This window comes from Taurulus bubalis (assembly GCF_910589615.1).
Source record: "Taurulus bubalis genome assembly, chromosome: 2".
NCBI classification, from domain to species: Eukaryota; Metazoa; Chordata; class Actinopteri; order Perciformes; family Cottidae; genus Taurulus; species Taurulus bubalis.
In genome coordinates, this window is record NC_136590.1 from 16138474 (window position 1) to 16156965 (window position 18492).

The 18492-nt window shown below is 42.1% G+C and overlaps 1 protein-coding gene across 1 annotated transcript in view; it reads left to right on the forward strand.

The window, feature by feature from the left end:
- Positions 1-18492, forward strand: part of shisa9a (shisa family member 9a) — a gene marked incomplete at both ends in the record, with an annotated part of 43513 nt that overhangs the window by 16961 nt on the left and 8060 nt on the right. Inside the window, one exon of the mRNA XM_079237762.1 lies at positions 16627-16890. Within this exon, the coding sequence (XP_079093888.1) occupies positions 16627-16890 (264 nt within the window). The remainder of the gene's footprint in view (positions 1-16626; positions 16891-18492) is intronic.

Here is an 18492-nt window from a genome sequence, read left to right on the forward strand (position 1 = left end):
AAAAACAACAATCAATTTGGGTGATGGTAGAATCAGCAGACCAATCAACAACAATCTTGCCTTACCTAAAACTATTCCACAATTCTGTTACACCAACTGATTTAATTGCTATAGCTAACTCTAACTGATGCAAAAAATGCTGGTCATGTGACATTTTACTTGTTAGAATGTACAATCTGTGTCAAAGCAGAGATTTCTCCTTATAAACTGACACCTCGCTGGTAGTAGCGTTTGTCCCCTGCAAGCTTCTCGCTCTGGGCTCTGGGTTAGTTTATGGTGGGTTACTGGCAGTGCAGGCAGCGCCCAGTGGGGTAGGTGTGGGGGGTCGTCCATATGGGGATTTCCTCATGTTATGACCCACTTCTTACCTCCCATGCTGCGCTAAGAATCCATATCTCGCTGGCCTACGCGTTCTGCAGCATTCGTTAAGCAGAAGAGGGGAGTGGCTTTGCCCGCTTGCCCTGGTTCCCTCACATTAAATGTTGCCAAGACATAAAGGCGCATGAGAAAAAGAGTCGACAGTTACACTGGCACTCTGCAGGAGACCGTAGAGACACAGCGCCTCAGTCCCGTCCCGCAACAGAGTGGAAAACAATTCATCGCTCTCCGTTGACTTTGTATTGCGTTAGAAGGGGCCTCCTCGTCACTTTGGTTGTTGTGCGACGCCTACAAACACGGTAAAGGATGTTGGCAAAAATATGTGGAAGAATGGGAAAACTCTGGTCATAACAAATGCCAGTTTTAAGCAACTTATGCTATCGTAGAATATGGATACACAGAGCTGCCAACTTTTCAAAAAACCTTGGAGTGAGATTTTGTCGGGGGTGACCAAAATATAGCCGCGCACGCAGCCACACACGTTGGTGGCTCAAATATCAGGAAATTTGAATTAATTTGGCGTTGTACCCATGTTGTACCCTGCATTTTGGTGGTTTGTGGGGCCTAAAGTCGTTGATAGGGGCGGCCTACTGGAGATGGACAACATTGGTTACATTCTGTGAAGCAAAGACATAGCTGATGGTCCACCACCAGGACATTTTGGTTTAAATAGATGTTATTTCATGCATTCTAGTGGATTTTTGGGTGGTATGCTAAAGATGTAGCCTGGTACCAGCCAAACATAGCCCCGCCCACAACATTTGAGGTCTGGAAGTTCGGTCTGGGACTGCTCCGTTGGGGAGAAATGATCCAAAATCAAAAATTGTTCGGACCAATCAAATTGTCAGGGCGGGCTTTATACGATGATGGACAGATGACAGTAACGTAATTAACCATGTCACCAAAGAGCGCTTGGGAACCACATGTCATTAACATACCTTATTCCAGGGGTGGGCAATTCATTTTCTAAGGGGCCGCATGAGAAATTTGGACCGTTGTGGAGGGCCGAACCAATTGTCTGAATTTAATTCAATTAACTCAATATGAATGTTATTACTTTATTAAAAAACTGTAAATTATATTGTTTTGAGCTGCTACTGATAAGAATACATGTTACAATAAGGCTATGAAAATAAGTTAACAAAAATGTAAACCGTACATTAAATATGTATGTTAAAGACCAGCAATTTATTCACTTCAAACAAAAGCAATAAGTGCTTTTGATGTTTTCCAGTTCAGTTGTTCTTACTCAGTGAGAAAAGTCCAGTCTGTGTTGGCTTGAACAAGAGCATGAAGTCTGGTTGAATGAGGTGGAGATGTGAAGGACAGCTGACAAGTATCAGTGAGAGAGGATCTGATCTGTTGAACTTCATCACTAGAATGTTTGTTCTCATGTAGGTAGATCCAAAGAGAACCAACATCTTCTGAGCATCTTTCCTCATGTGAGGAACGTTCTCCTCTTTGAGAGAAGAGTGAAGATCCTGACTTAAAGTGCTCTGCCATAGTGGATCAGACCGCAGGTCAGATCCGCGGCGGCTTTGCACGATTAATTTTCAATCTGGAGGCGGAGACTGCAGCGCGAGGCTCCTTGGGAGGCGGGGGTCTCACGACAGAAACTGCATAACAATACGCTTTCACTTCAGTCTCCAAGTCGGCAACACTGCCCGTAGTGAGGCTGCATAAGCGCGCACGCACACATAAATAAATCACCTTCAAAGTAAAAGCAGTGCCGTTTGTATTGCATTCATGGCGTGCACCTTATTTATTTATTTTTCATTTTTGATTGACCTCACGCGGGCCAGACTGGGAGAGCCGCGGGCCGTAAGATGCCCAGGTCTGCCTTAGTCTCTGCTCCTCCTGAGTTTCTCCCGCGGTTGTGTCTGTTTGAAAATCTTCTTCTGTTGCTAACTTCGGGACTCTTTGGGGTAAATAGGATGTCTATGCAGCGAATAGGTTTACAGATGCTCTCCTTAGCGCCATCTATCGTCGGGGAGTTTGAAAAGGAACGAACGCGCCCCGGCCCAAAATCTGAATTTTTTTTTTGACGTGAGAAATTGGTTGTGTGGCGTGAGTGCGTGTGAAAACATGCAAAAGCGTGTGTCACACGGCAAAACCATGAGAGTTGGTAGCTCTGATCCATCAGAAAGCTATGCAGTTAGCTATAATGTTAACAAGTGCCTTATCTTACTACAATAACCTGCTAACACATAGCTAGCATCTACTGTACCATCCCATAATCCCTTTACTTATCAATAGCACCCCTGGTAGACATAGGGTGTTAAAATAATCTTTTGATGTGCTGGGGGAAAACGTTTTTACCTAGCTACAGGCATTTTGTTTGCGTTCCAGCCCTTGGTTACATAGTGTGGAGCCAGTTGTTTTCCCTTCTGGTGTGCCTGGTTTTCAAAGTATGCCAGGCGTCACATAAATGCTACCACATACCAACAAGGGCACATGGACAAAACCAATGCATTCACAGGGAAAGCACCTGTAATCTGCACAGATGAACAATGGGTGCAAACATGTGCACCCACACATGTGCAGTCGTACAGTTCGTATTCTCCCATGCATCAATATATTCTTCCGTTTCTGTTGTTCTTTGTGAAATTATATTAGCCACTGTCACGGACACACAGGCACTACACACACAAAACACTATACACTTTGCACCCTGCCAGTGCTCGTGTTCTCCTGTTTACAAATGGAGCGAGGCAGACAGTCTTTCTTCAGTAACCTACTTTTTCCTCTCCCCTCTGCCTTTTTCTCTCCCCCCACTGGCATCCCTAACACTTCAAGGGAGTATGGATGTCTCGCTTGAGTCGATTCCTGCAACGCGGGCCATCAGCAAGCGCCACGTTTAGTTTATATTGCTAATAATAGAAAGTCACAGAGGCATCTTTTGTGGACGAATAGACAGGTCCTGCGGTGGTGTGTAGGATTCACTTGCGAGGATAATCTGCCGCTCTTAGTGCGGAGATCCCTCGGGGCTACTCCGAGGTTCCTGAAAGATTATTTGTCTCCAATCAAAACAAAAAAGGCAGTTAATTGCAGTCTGTGATTGATTAGATTGTTCTGATGCTGTGTGAATGGCACGCAGCTTGGGCTGTTACTGCTTCCGTTTAACTCCCAAATTTGACTGAATGCGACAATTATTGTCATACATTTCTCCTCCCGCTGCCGGCTGGCTGGCAGGTGAGGGATGAGCATAAGAAATCTGCCTACTGCCCTGTCTTGTCTTAGCAGGCCAAGAAAAGCCCCTCACCGATGTGCTCCAACACTTAAACCTGCCAGGGATTCAGCCCAGGGGCCAGGTGCAGCAGACTAAACCTTTTAAACATTAAGCTTCTCGTCAGTGGAGCCAAAGAAGCAGACTGTCGGTCACAGACTGCAGGGGAATGAATTCTGAGGTTACGTTTAATTAAACCCTATCAGCTATCATAATCCTGCCTTCAGCACATCTGCTTTGTTATAATAGAGGCTGCTGGATTATATCAGTTTGACCTCTATTAAAAATCACACACTGTCATTGCCTATTGCTGGTGTTGTATAGAAAAATGATAAGTCAATAAAAATGTAACATCAGCATGGTCTAATTCCCACAATGACAGTGTCAACATGCTGATGTTTAGCAGGTACAATGTTAGGCATAAAAGCACCATTCACAATCTTAGTTCATCTACATTTCGTAATAAGCAATGAGCACAAAGTACAACTGAGGGAACGGAATTGGCTTTGCAGGTATTTGGTCATAAACCAAAGTATTGAGTGATGCAGCCATGATGTACTTTTGCATGACAACCTGTAAGTAAGCATTGCACTGGTGCCTTTGACAAAAACAATAATTGATTTTTACTTTGGATTTTTGATTATTGCAGAAAATTGTCTCTGTTGAAAATTGCTCATGAGTAGCAAGGTACCACATTTCATTTCAAGCCGTTCAAAGGTTGGTAAAAGTTAGGGGATTGCCATAGTCATCTGGGAACCATGACTTATTGATAAGATTTTTTAGTGTGGCCCAACTGAGGCCCAACTGAAGTACATTTATTTTATGCACAATACTGTTTCATGGCCTTTTACAAAAACAAATGATAGCTGCCACTTAATATTGTATGCCCTCAGTTTAAATCACATATGTTCTGCTTTACTTTTGTCATTATACATACCATTACCACCTGACAGGCTCTAAGAAGCAACCCTTGGAAAGCAGTGTCCTGCCTGTCTCTCTGCGTTGGTATCTGGGTCGGTCCTGCTAACATGTTGTCAGAGGTGTCAGCCCCCCGTGGAGACACAATCATTATCGTCACAATCTCCCACTGCCTCCCTCCCTCCCACTATATGTCTGTCTTGCTTTGTCTGTAGCAGCATGTTGCTCCCAGCTGATGGAACGGCAGCCCCGCTGCTGACTCATAACACTGAGTGATGAGGGGAGACGGTATAGTCTAGTAAGTCAAGGTGGAACTGCTTTGGTAGAATCCTGACAATCAGAAACACTCAAAACAGCTCTTAAAAACAGACTCATGGAAGAAGAAAAAAAGTTATAGAAACATAAAGGACAAACATTAAGGACGCTTTGTCCCCTTTTTCTGGGAAACATTCGTAATCGGCCCATGACTAAAAAATGTAACATATTTCTGCGAGAAAGACAGAAGATCATTGAGAAAAACAATAGACGCAGATGTTATTGCGGATGCTCTGTTGCTTTGAGTGGTGCTTCATTATCATGATGAATAAGGAGCTCCTCTTTGTCAATCATGTGCTTTAGTTTATTTCTCAGTTTTCACTGTCTGCCTGTCTCTCCCTCGCTGTGGCCTGGTGACTGATGAGCCCCGTCAGGGGGAGGAACCCCCAGTCTGCAGCCACAGGAGGTAACTACCCAAAGCACTTACGAGATAAAATCACGCAACACAAACCTGACTGAGGATATTTTGAAATACCAAAGCAAGGAAATTCTTTGACACCTTATTGGGGTCAGGTGAATGCATGGAGAACCACATGGCCGTAATGAAAATAATGTGGTGAAGGGAGATTAAATGTTTGCTTTCAGAGTGGTTATCTTATCCAACTTCAACATCTGCATGCCTCACTCCATGGAAGTCAAAGCGATCAACATGTGGGAACGGAATGCTTTGCATCAAAACTAATATAATAACTCAAATAAATGTAACGGATAATGAGCACACTTTGTTTTATATTGGCATAGACAGAGAAAAAAATCCTCCAACCAATCGGGTACATACATTATATCACAGTTTTCACAGTAACTTGACATAAATTAAGTTCCCCTGAGTGCAGTACACAGTTTTTTAATTTAGGAAAAAGCGAGCAGTATTGGATCGGGAATTGGTATCAGCAAAAACCCAATATTTCTTGCAACAATAAAGTCATCAATTATTCCCCAGATGATGATTATCACTGTGTGGGGCGGAAGCTGCACAGACTACAACAGGAAAGCCCTGCAGCGCATAGTGAATGCAGCTGGAAGGATCATCGGTGCCTCACTCCCCCCTCTCCCCTCCCTGCAGGACATATACGACACCCGCCTCACCCGCAAGGTGACCTTGATTGTGAGCGACCCCTGCTACCCCTCACACGGTCTCTTCAGCCTTCTGCCCTCTGGTAGGAGATACTGGAGCCTCCGAGCTCGCACCACCAGGCTGTCCAACAGCTTCATCCACCAGGCTGTCAGGAAGCTGAACTCTCTCCCCACCATCCCACTCCGTCCTCTTCTCTAGACTCGCATGTCTGGATGCTGCTAAGGAGTCACAGTCATTTATTTATAGCCCTTCAGTCTTAATAGTTCCTAATTTATGTTGTCTATATGTTATATGTTGTTGTTTTTTTTTTACTTTTAAACAGTTTTTTGCACTTTATTATTATTATTATTATTATTATTATTATTATTATTATTATTATTATCACTATTGCACAATTCTCTATATGTTGGACAGAAGAGAAACATACTTTCGATTTTTTCTGCATATTTGCACATTGCACAAAGTTGACAATAAAACTGACTTTGACTTTGACTTTGACTTTGATTACTTTCTGAGCATTGCTCTTAAATGGTCATAACAGCATAACAGTTATAGTAATAATATATATTACTATTGGTTGTTTGTCATGCTTCTAATCTATTAATTAAAGCTTATTCAACAGTCATACTAGAAACAAGGCCAATATCGTGGGATTTTGTTGTTGATATTTAATTGCAGTTATTAGACAGAATTCAGCAGCTTTTCTTTCCAAGCAACCTTTTGCACATTCTGTTTTCTACCTGGTCTTCTCCCACACATCTGTCAGCACTCCGCAGAGCAGATAACTTATGGTTTTAAGCATCTGATAAACAGCTCTTGTTATCCGGAGGTGTTATTTGGCATTTTGTTTGCTCGAACGCCCTTCACGTGTGAGTTGTTTCCATCCACTCGTACAGTCTGGATGCCACAAGGTAGATTCATTTTCCGTTTAAATTTGAGTGTGAAGTCAGCTGCAATGACACATCATGATGCCGTTACAAATCGATGACCCCATCTGCTATGCTTTAGGGGTCGGATACAGATAATAATCAAAGGTAACTGCATACAGTATGTGTCAGGGAAATGAAAATGATTAAATATGTTCAAAGGAAGGAGCTCAAGGGACAGTAATGATCATTATCAGCATTGTTTTGACACTGATAATGTATTTTATTTTTGTTCCCCCACAGCTTACTTTTAAAACCCAATATCCTTGATCTTTGCTATTTCTAGTTTCAACAGGTCTTTATAGATATCAGAGTGATATTGTACTATTGATTCAGTCACCAGCTTTAACAATGTCCTGTGAGACACTAGTCAACGCATTGTCCTGTGACAAGACAACACAAGAAGGAAATGGTTGTTGAATCCTGTTGGAAAGGCTCTGTGAATAGGAGAGAGAAAAAAAGAGGAGCAATAGAAATCGATAGCACTTCAAAATGAGGAAGGTATGACGGAAGGCTCTAATCATGAAAGGGTGCAACGGAAGTCATTGTGTTTTCAACTCAGAGAGGAACAATTAAGGGAAGATAAGCTATTCTCTCTCCTATCATTACCCGCCGCCATTTTCCACAACAGACTTTTCAATAATACGTTTTTTCTGAATCACACTTCTATCTGTTTAATGGTCTGCTCTCATAAGAATTGCTCAGAGATATGTGATCGCTTTTGGAATAAAGTTGGCTGCACATATTTCCCTTTGGCCCATTTCTCTGCATCTCTCAGGCATTTCACGACCCCCACCCTTCTAAGCTCCCTCTCACTATCTCTTCCTAAATGGGAGTGTGCTGATGCGCTAATGAGCGAAGACAAAGCTCGCAGCATATGGTGATGATAATGAGATGAACAATGTTTGGAAAACAGGGCCATATATAAGGCTTAGGATCTGACACATTGCTTTGGAGAAGACAGACAGTGGTGTGCACTGAATGCCATACAGCAGCCTTGAGGCTACATGATATATGTTAATGGTTGTAAATGGTTGTGTGAACTGGATGATGTTTAACACTATTATACAAGTGGATATTGATACAGTATTTCTTTCATAGGGATGAACTGTCTGTTTTTGACTTAGACACATTTGATTTCATGTGACAGAAGCAAGATGTTTTAAACATTCAACCTATTTATAACTTTCAGCAACTATTTCAACCAATTATAGCCTACATTACATTTAGCTAAAAAATTCAACCAATTATCCATATTTTCAAACTAACCATGTATCCATTTTAGCTATTTCAACTCCTTATCTGTTACTTATTAGCTAAGAATTTTCACAAAATTTACCATTTAACCCAAAGTTACCCTTTCCCGCTGTTTATTCATTCCTTTTAGCGTATGATTTAGACTTCTCTGCTTGCTGAACGACTAGTTTTCCCAAATATGTTGTGTTGCAACTTAACGCTGTAATATCTAAACTAATCTTTCCACCCACTGGCAACTGCAGAACTACCCTCTGGGGTGCAAGTACCCATCATTGGGAAACCTTAATGCTAAAGTAGTCCACTCGGTGACTTTTGAAGCACCTGCTGTATGCAGTTTGTCTCTCCTAAAGTTGGCTTTCTTTCAGGCATTAAGCATCACTGTCAAATAGTTACTATCTGTGTGCTCTTTGGCCCTTACACTTCAAACTTGCCCCCCACTGCTGACAGTGCCAGCAGGTAGTAAGACCCATAGAACCACAAGCATCTGTTCTGTTCTCGCTGTCTGTCTCTCTCTCAAACTTCTCTCTCTCTCTCTCTCTCTCTCTCTCTCTCTCTCTCTCTCTCTCTCTCTCTATATATATATATATATATATATATATATATATATATATATATATATATATATATATATATATATATATATATATACATCTATATATATATATCTATATATATATAGATATAGATATATAAATATAAATAAAGGATTGGATGAACTTTCTCTGCCATGCCCATCAATCATGTAGGTGTGACCTCAGAGCCCAAACACGTCTAGTCGGCTCAAGCCTTCACATGAACTCCCTCAACTCGCCCACCATACAAAGGCGATTTTACACCCGAAATTCACGCGAGCTCAGCGGTCACACAGCGAGGCCTCTGCTCGCTCTGTGATCCACGCTGTCCTCCGTGCTGCAGGAGAGAGATATGGTCCGAAGGGATGAGGTCAAGACAGATGCCGTACTTATGCGCCCTAAACAGACAGGAGGGAGGGAGGGGAGTGGGGGGGCAAAATCTCTCGACTCACACTTATCTGTGAGTCGAGAGACACAGTCTCACACATAACCTGCTTACCATTTTCAGTGTGACTAAATATGCATATGCAGAGAAACAGAGAGGACCCCACACACTCCTACTCATGGGATGTGTGCACACTGTCACATAAGGTGAGTGATTTGGACGAGTCAAGCGCTCTCAAAGCTACATTATAAATACAGACAGCTTTACACATTAGAGAATGCCTGTTTGTGGTCACATGATTCATTTCTTGGGCACCAGCTAATATGACAAAGATGTTTACTGTTGCTCCCAGTTCCACAAAACAGTACAGACAGCAGCAGCTTTGGACAACTTCACACGTGTCATCTTTCATTTCGAGGCTGTATTTACACAGTTTTTCATTGTCGGTGCAGACTTTTTGTGTCAACATCTTTTCAACGTCAAAATGCTTCGCTCGGTTATATGACTCATAAAAATGCCCTTTTTTTTTTTCTTCACCAAACTAGAGCAAGTCTTTCAATAAAACATGCATGCTTTTTTGACAATGCCTGACAATGCCGTTGTAGATGTGACTTAGAACGAGCTCAGAGGAGGCAAGCAGACACGTGCAGAATAAGTGGAGGGAGATGAACAGACAGACCGACGGAGCAGCAGGCAGCATAACATAGGTTGCATAACAATGACTTTTTCAGTACAGTACAGCCGGCCTGCCTGTTGATATGTGGGCGCGGGTGACTGTGGGACAATGCGAACTCGCCGTGTGCTGCAGAGCAAATACTACACGAGAGAATACTGTTGCCATGACAAGAGGGAGCGATGGAGAGGGTTGAGTAATGACAGAGAGGCAGTTTTGCAGCTAAAGAAAAGAAGAGGGTTTATCCATTCGCAGAGTGAGGAGAAAGAGGGAATAATAGATGAGTCAGCTGCTTACAATTTTCAACGGTGAATCAAACAAGCAGGGAAATTACACTGTACAGTCAGTAGCAATGAAGTCAGGCTAAGCCTGAGATAGAAGCACTCCTACATACATGTGCTCTGGCTTTCTTTTGATGTCCCTCTTGTGCTTTTTCTTCTTCGTTTTCCCTTGCACACACAACTACACAGCACACATCAAGGGACACAGATAAATATGTTGTCGACCCTATTTCCACCCCTTCAGTGTGTGAAGCAGAACAGAATATATTCTTGTCTGGGACATGAGAAAAGCACTGATATCACATGTCTGCCACGGGAGGATTGCCTCACCGCTCCACGCTGGATGTCTGGCTTCCCACGAGAAAGACAGCGCGGCTTTGAAACCGCTCTGTGTTTTGGTGTATGACTCGGCCTCTGCAGTGCTATCTAGTGCACACTCATGTCGTGCGTTGCTGACTGCACTGTCTGTTACCTGGCGGTCATAAGCTCATCATCCACACGCTGTCTCATCAGTGCGGTCACACTTACAGTAATCCTGACATTTCCACGCCTTCGCCCTGCAGGGTGAATTCATGCAAATGTCTTTTTATTTAACGAAAAAAAAAAAGGTTTGAACGTTGGCACGTATGTGAAATGAAATGCATGATTACTTTTCCCATAAATTCCCTGTTCTTTGCACCGACTTCATCTAAATAAATTTCCAGATATCTCCCGTCCGTGATTGATATAACATAGCAATGATTCAGACAATTTACAGCCACTTTTACAATGTACTTTTACCAGTTGCCAGTGTGGTGATCATGGCTTACCAAGATATAAATCTATATCACTGGGCAAAAGTCAGACTTCCATCTTGTCGAACTCATAGAGGTCTGAGGTAAATCATAGTAACTGTCTTCTAGCAGCAATTCTTGCAGCTGTGAGATGGAAAAAAACACATGTCTATGGAAACTTGGTTTATCCGGATGGATGGACTTAATTTTAAGGCAGTGGATTCCAGTAGGAAAATATATAACTGTTCTTTAATGGGCGTTTCTGCTTATTTTCTCAAAACTGACATGGCATAGGGGCGGTGCGTCGTTACAGCCTTGATATCTTATCATCGCTCCCAAAGTCTAAATTGAACTTAACATACATTGACAAAATGTTTACTTTACCTCACACATATTACACTACAAGGTACCCACTAAAATGTTCTCCAATGTAATTGCATTTTTTTGCAGCCTCATTGATATGAATGGTGAATGTGTATTTTATTTTGAAGGCACTGAGAGAGACCCAAGAGCAGTTTATCCTTAGCAATATGAAATTTGCTGAGTGCATTAAGGGTTTCAGTAAAATAAATCCTATTGTGATTTCTATTGATGGATTAATAACTTGTCTCTTCAGATTCCGCATTCTCAGATTTCTTTCTTTCTTAATACATTGGCTTTTTCGGTGAGCTCTGACTTCGGCATTTTGACTGCTACACATTTACTGTCATTCTTGCCAGGAATGTTTGGTGGTGTCAGTTATAGTTTGTAGTTTGCTGCAGCCCTAATCTTGGGGAAATATTCCAGTAGCAAGAATAAAATCTGGCAGTCACTGGAGATAGTTAAAAGACGGCAGTGAGAATCAGTGTGTTTTGGTGCAGCTTAGTGACGCACTGTGACCACACCAGCAAACTCCCACTGCTTCCCTTTCATCATCCTGAAGGGCGTCCTGCTGACAGCTGTCAGTCATCCTGCTGAATAGGTTCATAATGCGATGATGTCATCATGGTTCTGTATTTGTTTTCCCTCTGTGTGTGATCATTTTCACTAAGATCAAAACGCAGGGGTGATTGGAAGACACATCCTGGGGGAATATAGCGGAATAGTTGGATGTATTGTTTTGTTTGTTTATCTCTCAAGATTGCACGAGAGCGAGGTCAGCAATGATATGTATTTGAGCTCAAGTTTCCATCATATTTGACCACCTTGTCAACTTCAGAGCTAACACAGTGTTTCTATCAACTTCAAATAATTATAGCACTCTGCAAGCAAAGAGAACTGGAGGGGGAAAAAGTGTCATTCACACCATAATGACAAAGTTGGAGCAACAGATGATAACAATTTTTATGGGAGCATAATGAAGAGTGGAAATATTTAACTTTTGCCATTGAAAGTGGTTTACGTTGCTCTAGTTCCCGCTTGCATTTAAAGTAATAGTTTAACATTTTCTGGTAGTGAGTTACACACAAAAATGGAGCTACGGTCTACACAAAGAGATAGTTAGCTTAGCTTAGCTTAGCACAGAGACTGGAAAGTCTTGTTGTATTCCCTTGTTTCCAGTCTTTGTGCTAAGCTAAGCTAACCTGTGTCTGGCTCCAGCTACATACTTGCAAGTGGTTGACTCATTGGTCCTTTTGGTCCAATTTTCAGTCATTATTTTATGCATTTTTCATGTCAAGTGACTTATTTCCATTAAACATATGAACACATCTCTGGTACTTATTGATTTGTCGACACAATTGTATGGCTGTTAGTTTTTCTCGTCTTAAGTGGTTAAAATAGCTCCGCAGGTCGGTCCACACCCCGTGTGACCTCCCTACGTGCCCGTAATAGTGCAAAAAAATCGTCCGTATAGCAGAGTGAGCGTATGACAGTCTGCATGAACGCGCCGGGCAGCGCGCCGTGTTCAACACACGCGCGAGTCGGTCTGACATTAACTACCGGGACACTTTTTTTTTTTTTCAGTCCGCACCTGATGCGGACTACACGTCACTGAAGGCCTTGGTCGATAACGCACGGCCCGCAACTGACATATAGCATTAATAGGTGGTGTTCATGGCTTTCCTTATCTAATATAAAACTAAATTATCCATCTTTTCCATTTGTTTAACGGCAGGAAATTGCTCGCATATCGCAGGTTAGATCTATACGCCGGATATCATACATTAATAATAAATCATATTCAACAAACTTCGTATGCTAACATTTTAAGCTATAGCTTTGTGCAAAAAAAGTAGTTCCAATTAATCTTCGATGGATTTAGCTTCCTCATTATTATATCCAGACACGACATCCCTCATGTTGCATTTTTGGCTTTGGGAAGGTGGAAGGATACATCGCTCTCCTTTTAACTTTGAGGATATCTACTGTTGCTCCATATAAACCGCTGAAAGCAGGCCTCTTGCGCCCAGTTGCCGTTGCTAATGAAGGATTGGACAGTAGCTTCTCTCGAGGGGGTCATAGAGAAGGGTCAATTGTGCTCTGCAGCTGGGCAAAATGCATTAGGAAAGGAAAACACTGGTGACCTCATGCCAGAGAACTGTCTTTCATTGCGACTGGATGACTGCTGTTTGTTTTTTGAGGGATTCTATGAGATGCCTGAATGCCTTCAGCTGGTTCCATTTACTTACATTCACAAAGCCTTTAGTAAACCAGATGTCCAAATGAAATCATGTCACTCATGTCGTTTCCTATTCACTAAGCACCATGGGACATTTCATCACACTGGGGTATCTTGTCTCTTGTTCTTTCTTCCACACAACCTCACGCTGTCTTGCACTCCGATGCTCTTTTTAATTGTCTCTACTCTCTCTCTACCTTGTCACTCAGCATATGTGTGTGTATGTGTGAGTCGAGGCAGTTCCAGGTCAAAGTGATTAATTAGTAACAGCACAACTTGCTTTGCTTGACAGTTGGACTGTGAAGGTTTAAGGCCTTTGAGCGCACCTCGTACACCACTGACTGAATGGAGGAGGAAATCAATATTATCGGGTTTTAGCCACATGACTTCCCTTTCTGTTTGCTGTGGAGAAACAAAGGTTCCATCTGTGGGAGCAGCTAAGTGGGCTGAGAGCAGGAGTAGGGGAAGGAGAATTTGTATGTATATAAAGGACTGTGTTGAGATTGTCCGTCTTTTACTGTCCGTCTTTATTCTTGTGCTTTCTGCCTGAATGATTTTGTCCAGCTCCCTCTGAGCTACACACAACGCCTTTGTCTCTCTGACAGACATTTTTTATAACTTTTTTTCCTTGCTCTCTTCATTCCTTATGCATCCTCATCCCTCTCCCTTTTTCTCCCATTTCACTTTTCTCCCTTTCGTTCCTTCCTCTCGCTCTCCGTCTCCTAACTTGTTCTCCCTTCTCAAATTATCAAGTGGCCTTATTTGGGGCTTTTAACAAAATGTATTCACTTAGCAAAGGTACCTCCGTCTTCAGGAACAGGAATTTGCAATTATCCAGACTCAGCACAGCGAGAGAACAATGCTGGAGAGTGTCCTCTGAATTCCCACACATATTTTAACATTCGGCTGTGCTTTAAAGTCAGCCTGTGCAGTTCTGCTACACTTCCCCACCGCTCTCGTGTAACTCTGTCGAACTGCCGGCGCCGCCCTTCATTACCATCTGTAGCCTACATACCATGCCATCTGGTTTCTGAGTCTTCAAGAGCAGCTTTGGGTTCACTTCAATTCTTGAGGATGGCTGATCCATTCACTAATCAAATATGGCCATGGCTAAGAGGGCTACTTTAAAAATGTGTTGGGGCATGGAGGACTGATTGCCTGCTAATCACAATTAGAATATGAAGCCTTCTGGATTTCTTGTAAGGCATCAACACAAGATTTACTGTGATTTAGAGGCACCAATGTGAAGCCGCTGGACTATTTCTAGCTGTCTGTGCTGCACATTTGCTGGAGAGTGGAGTCTTCGCGTTGAACAAACCTTTTGAAATTGAATTATCACTTGTGGAATACAGAAGCACATTTTGCAACCATGATACTGTATTTATTCCACAACATCTGTTACTCCCTACACCATGAGCAGGTGGCAAAAAGAGAATAGAAAGTAATAGTGGAAAGAAATGTGGAAACGTAGAAAGATTGTTGATTGATTGAACTGATTTGATAAGAAATAAGAACAATTCATTGATTCAAAAACAAATATCCACATATTGAGTGAGCTGTAACACACCATGTAAAACGTAAAGTCAACGTTTTTTTGTCCCGTAACATCAGTGGGTATTTTAACCCAAACAACAATCTTTTCCTAAACCTAATCATGTTGTGTTGTGTTGCAAAAACCTGACTGAGTTGTTTCCTGTGAAGACGGAAGTTTATTTTAAAAAGATCGGTAGCACTTTATAATAAATACACACTATTTAGCATTAGTAAAGCATGAATAAACTCATGAACACTCATTAGTAACTCATTAGTATGCAATTCATAAACAGAGTTATAAATGTTTGATTCTTGATTGATAGGCTTGGGTTTTCATACTTTATAAATTATGGATTCCCCATTTGTAAATTAAGTATTAAGGACTTATAGATGATTAATAAGATCATTTGTAAAGTGTTAGTAAATGATAAATGATTCATGATTAATTCAGTAGTTACTACTTATTAATTAAGTATTAGTCAAGAGGATATTCAAGAGGAAATTCTGAAAAACTAATCAAAATGATTCCGTCTAGTTGTCATTTAAAAAAGTGTTTACTCTACGGGAAAACACATACGCATTACAAACGGGGGAAATTCGAATCAGAAAATTACAACAAATTCAAACTTTAGGACCAATTTGATATGGTTCTGTTTTTAAAGTCAAACTTCCTTTATGATGAGAAATGCTGGGCATACTGACACCAGGATTTAGGATGTGTCTATGAAGCACTTCAAACAAAGAGCACTCAAGCTCTTTGCTGAAGTTCAACTTCCATATTGAGGCTGACGAGTCAAATGTACATAAAAAAATAACAGCTCAGCAATATACTTGGATCTGTATTCTGATACATGAGTATTTCAGCAAAGATACGGACATAAATGCATTGGCACGCATGGTCAAATTGCTTGGTAAAACATCATGTAAGAGACTGCAGCTGAAGAATGATGGCAAGAGTCCATCCGCTGATGATACGCTCATGAAGGGATGTTAATGTTTCCTCATGCTGCGTTCACACCAAACGCGGCGCGAATTGTACGTGCGGGTAGATTACATGCAAAGTCAATGCACAGACGCGATAGGTTGCGAAAAAGCGTGTGGCGGCACGAATAGGGCGTTTGACGCGTGGCGAATTCGCGCAAATTGACTCGGGTGAAAAAAAATCGTGTGACTCAAAGTTGTGTCAGCCAATCAGCGTTGAGAAACTCTGCCCATCATCACCGCCGTCTTGCTGTTGCTGAATCAAACTGCTGCTGGTCCGCCTGAAGTAGCGCTGGTAGCGGCCGTCATTCAGACGCTGTTGTGGGACTACGGATAATATTATGTACTCAGACACGATGGAGTTTGATGTTTCCAACGTATGTGGAATTTACACAACAAGTATAAAGCAGAATTAGTGGTTATTTCCATGGTGGATGGAGGAAACTGTAACATTTTTTTCTGGAGATAAGCCACGCCCCGTTTCAGGCGCGAGTAACATTCGCAACGCGTTTGGTGTGAACACAGCATTATTGTCAAGCGAGTAAACTGACGCGGTAAACGCAGAGTGAATATTCGCAATGCTTTTGTTGTGAACGTAGCATTAGAAGCAGATCATAGAGTATTAAACAAAAGAGGTTGTGCTTTGCAAGTGGATGCTTTAAACTGTCAACGCTCCCACACACCCGGTCTGAACCTGATTCTAACCTTGTCCCGTCATGTGACCTTGCCCACAGAGGGGGGCCAGATCAACAACAACCTGGGACCGGGCTCGAACATGGGCCAGCAGCAACCTTACCCGGCCCTCAGCCAGCTGGCTCACGTCTACGAGCAGCAGCACCACCAGCAGCAGCAGCAGCAGCAGCAACAGCAGCAGCAGCAGCAACAGCAACAGCAGCATCATCATCAGCAGCAGCAGCAGCGGCAGCAGCAACAGCAGCAGCAGCAGCAGCAGCAGCAAAACAAGGATCTTAACAAGTACGCCTCCCTGAAGGCAGTGGGTGAGTGACTGTCAAGTTCTCTTATTATCTGTCAATTTGAAGACGGACCGAGGAACTGTTGCCGTTTGAGATAGGCAGCGTACTTGATGTCGTGCTATTGGTTTTTAGAAAACGGGCTGGTTTCATCAGTCCTTGCTGCTGGCGCCGACTACAGCAGGGTTTGAAGAGGGTGCATCATCGTCACAGTGAATCTCGGGGGCTTCCCTCATTCTTGTCAGCGGAGTTGCCATCTGATGCATCTCGTGTTGGCAGTGAATCTCAAGACTTTTTATCAATTACTTGCTTTCTTTCTTTTTTACGAACGTTTTGGTGATATTTCTAGAGGTCTCTGAATGATAACAGTCCTGCAGGCACATCCAGCAGGTGTTATTGACTGCGCGGCCAAACTGGACCCGCTGTAAAACATAAACAGGGTGCTCGTCAAGCTGTTTGACAGCCTAATGCAGGCCAGCGTAGCACAGCCGAGCGGCAGCGGCATCACTATTTCATAACCTGAATTCATTTTAAATTGACTTGTGAATATTTCAGCATGTGTCTGTCATTTTGTTGATGCTAGACAGGTACCCTTCCGGCCCCCACTCCAATTCAGCCCACTCAGACCAGATATCCACAAACACATTTCGATATCCGTATAAACAGCTGCAATATTACTATTTGTCTGCAGTTATTAGAAAGCAATCAGCTTGTCTTTGAGAAGCCGTTTTCTGCATGCTAAGCAGCAGAAAGTACAATATTTGATTCAGATGACAAATGTAGGTGTGAAGTTTCTCTGTATTGTAAATCAAAATGATATTCCCTACGCCACACTGCATGCAGAGGGAGGTGACTCATCCCCAGACATGTTACAGTAATAGATCATTATGCTTGTTTATGGAGCTCTGCTTTGTGCCCTGAAAGCGAGACGGTGTTGTGGAAAGTATCAGTTTATGGGGCTTTGCCAAATGATCACACACACACACACTCCCACCAATTACCTTCAGAAGTGACATAATTAGTTAAATTAAGTCCACATGTGTGCAATCTAAGTGTCAAATGGTCTGATGGAGTTCCATTAGATCCATTCATTAAAACATGTTAAGAATATGGCACCACAACAACAACCTGCCAGGAGAGGAGGACATTAATCATAGAGGCAACAAAGAGACCAAAGATCACCCTGAAGGAGAGGGAAAGCTCCACAGCCGAGATCGGAGTATCTGTCCACCATTTACACTCCACTGGGTTGGGTGGCCACAAAAACAAAAGTGTTTTCTTATTTTCAGGTTTCTTGTGGTGCCATATTCTTTCCATTTGGTAATGATGGATTGAATGATGCTGCGTTAGATCTGTGACAGTTAGATTACCTTTAAATATATCATTATGTTTCTCATTATTTTTTTTAAACACGTTTTTTATTTATTTATTATTTCACTTCCCCAATTCGACTATTTGGAGTAGGTTCATTTCGTAAAATCCAAATAAATGTATTTATTTTTATTAAAAAAGGAAAATCACCAAGGCGGGTGAATACCTTTGCGAGGCACTATAAATAACTGGCAGCATTATTTAAAACAGAGGAACAGATGAATAGTAAGTGATAAGTAAACAACTTCATGTTTGAGT